The sequence below is a fragment of the Eptatretus burgeri genome, chromosome 15, assembly GCF_056783735.1.
Source record: "Eptatretus burgeri isolate ZD-2024b chromosome 15, Ebu_testis_v1, whole genome shotgun sequence".
Lineage (NCBI taxonomy): Eukaryota > Metazoa > Chordata > Myxini > Myxiniformes > Myxinidae > Eptatretus > Eptatretus burgeri.
Window position 1 is genome coordinate 6,256,618 of NC_140975.1, and position 8,344 is coordinate 6,264,961.

Genomic DNA, 8,344 nt, shown 5'->3' on the forward strand with positions numbered 1-8,344 from the left:
AAACTCTGTACCGGGGTCCATGGTGAGAGACATTGTCATGTCCTCCAGGAGGTCTTCGTTAAACTGTGTACCGGGGTGCTGCACAGCATTACAAAAATGTAGCTTCACTGAGCTGAAAGTGTAACATGGGGTTGTAGGTGGTGTTATCGTTTTGTACCTGGTTCATCTCACTAATGTCGGACACATCATCCTTAGCCCAATAAACAACATTTCCTCCACCTGGATGACCTTTTTTTTTTTAGACTTGCATTCCTGCTTCATATCGGAATCGAGTGTTTTGACATCGACTCCGATCGATATGGATTTCTTCTCCCCCCCCCTCGTCATCTCGTGAATGGGTTTTATTTGAATCACCGATCGTCACACGATATCACATCTTCAGCCAATCAGGACGCTCAACGTTCGAACACCCACCATGGCCTCCTCGATCCTGCAAATCAACAACCCTGAACCATCCAGTCCTTGGGTCCAGTTACCTCTTGCTTATCTCATCGTTTTGCAGACTTCGTGCTTCCATCGGACCTTGACCAATAAGAAAACACGATCGTATTTTTATTGAAATGCTGCGTCCGCCGGCCGACCGGCCAATGATAGAGGGCCTTTTGTAACGGACCAATCGCGTGAGGTAACGCCCCCCCTACGTCACGGGAATGTCACGTGGTATCTTAGTGTTATATAAGTCGGTTCGAAGGCGGAAGTCATTCTTCTCATCTCCGTCTCCGTTATATGACTAAGGGGGAAATTGGATTCCATAATCCGCTACATCGATACATTAGTACGGCCGTCCTGCCCTGCTTGTGTTGCAGCTTGCATCCAATTCCACTGTGCGAATCGATTGCATTTAATTTCACGTCGTGCCTTTTCTCCTCGCCGCTCTTTCTCGCTCTCTCTTGCTGCTTCGCTCCGCGACCCCTTCTCGCCGTGTCGCTGTCTGCACCGAACCAAGGTGAGTCGTGTAAGTCACACGCGGCCTGTCTATTCCTGTCTGCTGCTGCTTCCTGTCCGCCGTGTCTGTGTTTTATTGAAGAACTGTCTTTGTCTCTCGGATTGTCTGCTCGTCCATGCATTCCTGTTATCCTGTACGTGTCCAGCAGAGGAGTGTTTTCCCTAATCCGAGTTTAACTGTTTGTGGTTCCATCGTTCTCGAGTACCCTCCTTGCTCCGTGGTGTCACGTGTCCTGTCATTGTGACCCTGGCTAATCAAATGCCGGTCAAACTGTGCGCTCTTCGTCTCAACAATTGCTCCATACCTTTGTTTTTAATCTCCTTACTCCTCTCCCCCCCCAATCATATTTAGTCTCTTCATCCCTCCCCCCCCCATATTTAGTCTCTTCATTCCCCTCCCCCCATATTTAGTCTCTTCATTCCCCTCCCCTCCATATTTCGTCTTCATTCCCCCCCATATTTAGTCTCTTCATCCCCCCCCCATATTTAGTCTCTTCATCCCCCCATATTTAGTCTCTTCATCCCCCCCCCCCCCATATTTAGTCTCTTCATCCCCCCCATATTTAGTCTCTTCATCCCCCCATATTTAGTCTCTTCATCCCCCCCATATTTAGTCTCTTCATCCCCCCCCATATTTAGTCTCTTCATCCCCCCATATTTAGTCTCTTCATCCCCCCCATATTTAGTCTCTTCATCCCCCCCCCCATATTTAGTCTCTTCATCCCCCCCCATATTTAGTCTCTTCATCCCCCCCATATTTAGTCTCTTCATCCCCCCCATATTTAGTCTCTTCATCCCCCCCATATTTAGTCTCTTCATCCCCACCCCCCAATGACATTTCATCTCTTCATGCCTCCCTCTCACACATTTAATCTTTTCATCCCCCCATATTTAGTCTCTTCATCCCCTCCCTCCATATTTAGTCTCTTCATCCCCCCCATATTTAGTCTCTTCATCCCCCCCCCATATTTAGTCTCTTCATCCCCCCCCCCCATATTTAGTCTCTTCATCCCCCCCATATTTAGTCTCTTCATCCCCCCCCCATATTTAGTCTCTTCATCCCCCCCCATATTTAGTCTCTTCATCCCCCCCCCCCATATTTAGTCTCTTCATCCCCCCCCCCATATTTAGTCTCTTCATCCCCCCCATATTTAGTCTCTTCATCCCCCCCCCATATTTAGTCTCTTCATCCCCCCCCATATTTAGTCTCTTCATCCCCCCCATATTTAGTCTCTTCATCCCCCCATATTTAGTCTCTTCATCCCCCCCATATTTAGTCTCTTCATCCCCCCCCCCATATTTAGTCTCTTCATCCCCCCCCATATTTAGTCTCTTCATCCCCCCCATATTTAGTCTCTTCATCCCCCCCCCCCCATATTTAGTCTCTTCATCCCCACCCCCCAATGACATTTCATCTCTTCATGCCTCCCTCTCACACATTTAATCTTTTCATCCCTCCCTCCATATTTAGTCTCTTCATCCCCCCCAATCATATTTTGTCTCTTCATACCTCCCTCTCTCACATTTAGTGTTTTCATCCCCCCCATATTTAGTCTCTTCATCCCTCCCCCTCCCATATTTGGTGTTTTAATCCCCCCCCCCCCGAGCCCCTTCCCAGCTCTTGGTCCCTTCACACCACCCTCCCTTATACTTGTTCAGGCCCTCAAGCAGCGTCCCCTTCCCTCCCCTCTCCTTGCATTAACTATCCGTTTAGGTGAATGTTTGGGGGGGGGTGCATATAACAAACATGTAATTATTATTATGCAAGACTAATCCAAGGTTTGCACTATATTTCATAATCAACCTCACATTGAATAGCATTTGAGTTTGCTGATGTGTTACGCTTGCGGATCGATGGGGGTTCACGGATCGATGGGGGTTCACGGATCGATGGGGGTTCACGTCGGTGTGTGAAGTCCGTTTACCGACGCAGACCGTGTGCATCGGTAAAGATTGACAAGTTGATGGGTTATCAAAAGTATTCCCATCGTTTTAACTTGCAACCCATTATCTTTGTTACTACTACACCGGTACAAGTGGGGGTCATCATGCCCAACCGCTCGCCCCCAGGATGAAGGCTGGACTGAATGGAGTCACGGAGGTGGTAATGGGCGAGGGACATTTCCTGTTCACCTCGGAAAGCGTCGGAGAAGGTCACCCAGGTACACGGTGCATCGATTGTGTTTCGACTATTAATCCGGAGGTCATCGGAACTCGTGGTCTTTCCGCTTGCTTCGAAGGATTTCTTCCTTTTACTACTTCCTGAATCCCTGTTATTCCCTCTGATGTGCCTGTTGCAGACAAGCTGTGTGACCAGATCAGCGATGCAGTCCTCGATGCCCATCTGAAGCAGGATCCGAATGCACGTGTCGCGTGTGGTGAGTGGTGACGGATTTTCAATACCTTCTCTGGTCCCTTCCATTAATTGGTATTGGTGGTGGCAGTGGTTGTTGTTTTTCAAGGACGCACAGATCCTCAAAGGTATTTTGCAAAAATAAAATTTTTTTTCCTGTGTCTCTCTCTCTTTCTTTCTTTTCCCCACATTTTCCATTTGTTTCCCTTATTACCCCTCCCTCCCCCTCTCCCTCTCTCTTCCTTCACCCCCCCCTTTGCCCATTCAAAGTATACCCCTCATTTCCCCACGATGGTGGTTTTATAGTACTGTTCTAAGAAAGTTAGATAATCTGTTTATTCCAAAAGTTGTGCTTATGATTGTTTGCATTGTAACTGATTAACTTGGGGGTCGGGGGTCAGGCCGTGGGTCTTTCTCCTCGACCGTCGTCCTGATCGTTCCCCTTATCTAATGGCTTGTGGTTTCTTGTAAATGATGGCTGCACTATCGATTGGTATTCATATCATCTCTGTTTCAGTGAACTGTGATCTCTGAAGGTTGTGTGGATGTGGTTATGTAATCATGTGGTTGTCGAAAGCCCATCTTGGTTTGCTGAAGATTTTCTGTTTTTGGGAGGGAGGGTTGATGGGGGTTGGTGGTTTTCACAAGTTGTCCTGTCCACTGAACTGCAGAGTGCGTGGCAAAGACCGGGATGGTCATGCTGTGCGGCGAGGTGTCGTCGCATGCAAACGTCGATTACCAGAAAGTTGTGCGTGATGCTGTTAAGGCGATTGGCTACGACCACACCTCAAAAGGTATTGAATGTCTTCGCCTGATCTATCGTGAACGGATGTATTTATTTAATTATTTTATTTTGGGAGGGGGGGGGAAGGGGTGGATTGTTTGCACACTGACCTATTGAGCCTCGTGCACTCACCAGGATTCGACTATAAAACTTGCAATGTGCTGGTGGCTTTAGAAGAACAGTCTCCTGATATTGCTCAGTCGGTCATCGGCGATCGCTGTGAGGAGGACATCGGTGCTGGAGACCAGGTCGGTTTTACCTCTTGTGATTATCATTTCCTTCCCTGAACCCCATTCTTCTTGCCCTGATGCTACTTTCCTTTATGTTCTTGTATTGCGATTTAAAAATTGTTTCCTCGTGTGCCACCTTTGCTCAGGGCCTTATGTTTGGTTACGCGACGGATGAGACCGAGGAGTGCATGCCCCTCACCCTGATCCTCGCCCACAAGCTGAATGCACGGCTTGCTCAGAGCCGACGCAATGGCTCCCTTCCGTGGCTGCGCCCAGACTCGAAGACACAAGTAAGGTGGCGTGAAGGTTCCTGTGAGCATATCGCCGCACCGTCTCTCATGTGTACGTGTTCGTGTCGGTCTGTTTCCTCACGATCGTGCTGCGTAACCTTCTTTCCAGGTGACCGTACAGTACAAGCAAGACCGTGGTGCCGTCGTGCCCATTCGGGTTCACACTGTGGTGATTTCCGTTCAACATGCTGAGCACGTCTCGCTGCCCGAAATGCGGGAAGCACTAGGTGCGGAGATAAAGGCTGTGGTCCCGGCCAAGTACCTGGACTCTGCGACCCAGCTTCACCTGCAGCCGTCCGGTCGTTTCGTCATCGGAGGGCCCCAGGTCAGACTTGGCGAATGTAATTTGAGTGAGGTGTGTAAGTCTTTTGCCTTCAGGTGAAGCCCCCTCCCAGCCCCCTTCTTTAACCTCCTACTTGCTTTGCATCTAAAGTTCAATTTTTTTTTTCTTTCAAAGGGTGATGCAGGGCTAACCGGGAGGAAAATCATTGTGGACACGTACGGAGGTTGGGGTGCCCACGGTGGGGGAGCCTTCTCTGGAAAGGACTTTTCGAAGGTACCTGAAGTGGGTGGTGAATACCGTCCGTGGTGTTCTTGTATGAATGCGGTTGCTGTACCGAGCCCGAGCCCTCGCCCCACCCATCCCCTCCCCCCCACCACCATTCCCATCTTTCGATACTTTGATTGGAACATCATTTACCAAGAGATCCAATGGACTTCGGTGTTACTTAATGATTAATAGCGGTTTTCAGCACCGTCTTGTTTTGTTCATGAATCTTTGGCCTTTGCACGAGCTTGTGCTGCAAAGATGGCTGGCGTATCAATGAGCTGCTGAAGCAAACTCGGTTATGCAACGCAAGTTGAGAGAGAGTCGTGGGTTCAAAGTTCAGGTTCCCATTTGGAGTCGCACACTACTTTCCATTGAACGATGATCGGCATAGTTGTTTATTTTAAAAAAAAAAAAAAAAAGGAAAAGGACTTGCATTCCCACCGAAGGTGTATTGACCTGGAAAGATTACCCTGATGCGTTTGGCTCCATTTGACTCGATCCGTGGGTGGGGTTGGGGGGTATGCCGGTTCACTTCAGGGTCCTGTATGTTTGTGCTTTCGTTGTTTCGCTCTTCGTGTGAAAATTCACTTCTTAAGGCAGTGTAATTATTTATTTATGTCGGCATTAGCTTGCCCGACTTGGATTCTGCAATTTGCTTCCTTTGGCTGCTGGACATCACTCTGGTTTGTACAAACGGTTGTTTTGTTCCATGTGTGTCAATACGTCGACTCAACACTATCTACTGCTCCGCCACCCCCCTCCCAACTTTATGTTGTTTCGCTGAGTATCCACCTCCACCCTCCACCCCCCACTCCCCTTCACTGTTGCCTTCTCCTTCTCTCCGATGAAGCTTGACCACAACCATCATGACCCGTGATGTACCAAAGTTTGTTTGTGACATTAGAAACATCGGGCCTGTACCATTGGTACATTTTTTTTTTTTTTGATTCCATCCCACGTTGACTTGCTCCTTTGTCTCATTATTCCACTGGAGTATTGGCCCCATATTAATTAATTAATTAATTAATTTTTCAGTACTTCTGCACTTTGTGACACTGCCATTGTCTGCAGTGTAAATGTCGTCACTTTTATTTAATTACAATTTATTTTTGATTCTCACTCGAGCTGCGGGTATCGATGAGGTAAACAACACTCTCTTCACGAGGATGAATAAAATGGCAACCCCGTTCCTCTTCAGGTTGACCGTTCGGCTGCATATGCAGCTCGCTGGGTTGCCAAGTCGCTGGTGAAGGCGGGTCTCTGTCGTCGCGTGCTCGTCCAGGTGAGATCAGCACGTCCTACCTGCCAAAGCTACGGCCCATCAAACAGATTATTGCGTTCTCTTGACGTTTCCCTTTAACCTGCCGTTTCAGAGCTTTTATTTCCTCTGTTTGCAGCTGTCTTATGCCATCGGGCTCTCTCGCCCACTGTCGGTGTCCATCTTCAGCTACGGAACGTCCGAGCTCTCAGAATCTGAGCTTCTGGAGCTGGTTATTGCAAACTTTGATCTCCGCCCTGGAGTCATTGTAAGGTAGGCACCAAGCTGTAGTCGTGAGGTTTTAGAACGTCGTCTAAAGCTGTATTCCTCATCCTGCAAGTGGGTGGAGGTTTTTACAATTTAATTTGTCCTTCATCTCCTGATGCTTTCTCTTCTGTGACAGGGACCTGGACTTGAAATTCCCCCGTTACCAAGCGACCGCCTGCTATGGACATTTTGGCCGGGATGAGTTCCCATGGGAGAAACCAAAAAAGCTGACCTTGTGAGCGGATACCCCGTGCGCCGAAGACCTGTCTCGCCACTTCCGATGTCCAGCGCATAGTTATGATTCTCCCACAATGACATTCCCATTTCCACTTATTCTTTCCCTTGCCTTCCCAAACTTGCTGTCGAGGTGGCACTGACCTGCGGTCCGGGAGCTGTCGATGGGGTGGATTTGAGAGGGGACGGAGAAAGCACCATGGGGTCACGTAATACAGAGAAGTGACCTGGTTTACAGCTTTCGATCTTCCCTCGCACTCCCACGACCATCCCTTCCAGATTTGTTTTTTTTTTTTTTTTTGGATTTTAATCTCGCTTGATTCGGCGTTTGTCTTAGTGAATGAAAATTAAAGTATGGGGGAAAGATTTTGTTGACAATGAGTGCATGACTGACAGATTCTGCGTGTGAGCTTTCTAAAGGTTGTGTCGGGGTGTCCTTATTTTTAGTTTTCTCTTGCCACTATCTTGGTCTGCATTTCGAAGTGGTCGGCATTCCACGTGGCCCACGCTGCAGTACTAATGTTACTGTCCACGGAGGGGGCATCAAGTTGTTCGTTGAAGGGCTTGAAATTGTGCCAGCACCGTTTTAGAAAATTCTTTTAACATCTTAGCCTTTAATTGATATTGCTTGCATATAATTTTTAATTGGGCCTCCTTGGCTTTGAAGGTGGTGAATAATCAGTTTTATTTATAAAAAAAAAAAAAAAAAAAAATTATCAACACAAATCGAAATTGCTCTTCGTGAAAGGGTTTTGATATCTGGTGCACAGTCAAGGACACCAGTTCCACGGAACTATGATTTGAGCACTGTTTGAAGAAGTTCTGGTCAGAGCGTAAGAAGCGAAGCTTCGTGAATGTAACTACGTTTGCTGAAAAGCCTTGTTGCAAACAAGGAGCTTGTGTTGGTTCAGCTCACCTGCTGCTATGCCTGTGTTCTTGTGTTCCCCCTTTTTTTTTTTTTTTTTTTTTTTTTTTTTTTTTTTTGCAATGCACACAAGGACAAAGGTGATTGTAAATCCACTGCGAGCTGGTTAAGCATGATTTAAATAGGAACCATTTACTTCTAGATTTGCAGGGTGTTTTTTCACTTAGCAAGTACTAATCTTACTGGGGGTAGTTGTAATTTACACCTTTGGCAATTACAAAATCAGCTCACTTAACAAGGGTAAGAGGCACAGCATGTGCTGCTGAAGTTGCACAAAGACACAACAACCAGTTGCTTCCATCAAACGATGGGGAAAATGTACTGTGGGGTTATGAATCTGTCTGTGTGGGGTAAGTGATGTGTAACACATTTAAATACCGTCGGTTTAAATCGACTTCATCTTCTGCACCAACGGGGTTGGGGGTTGGGGGGTCATTCATTAAGCTTCCTGTCCTATTGGTGTTAACCTTTATGTGGTCAAAGATTGAGATTTTATTAATTGGCTGCA

At 47.4% G+C, this 8,344-nt stretch overlaps 1 protein-coding gene across 1 annotated transcript; it reads left to right on the plus strand.

Moving 5' to 3' along the window:
* Positions 1-689: 689 nt before the first annotated feature.
* Positions 690-7,277, plus strand: LOC147011411 (S-adenosylmethionine synthase-like). The gene is made up of 11 exons (XM_085858509.1): positions 690-946; positions 3,016-3,107; positions 3,246-3,323; positions 3,970-4,092; positions 4,218-4,330; positions 4,459-4,602; positions 4,712-4,927; positions 5,060-5,158; positions 6,351-6,434; positions 6,550-6,683; positions 6,814-7,277. The coding sequence occupies exons 2-11, from the start codon at positions 3,017-3,019 to the stop codon at positions 6,914-6,916; spliced, it is 1,185 nt and encodes a 394-aa protein (XP_085714635.1). The 5' UTR covers positions 690-946; position 3,016; the 3' UTR covers positions 6,917-7,277.
* The last annotated feature ends 1,067 nt before the right edge of the window (positions 7,278-8,344 follow it).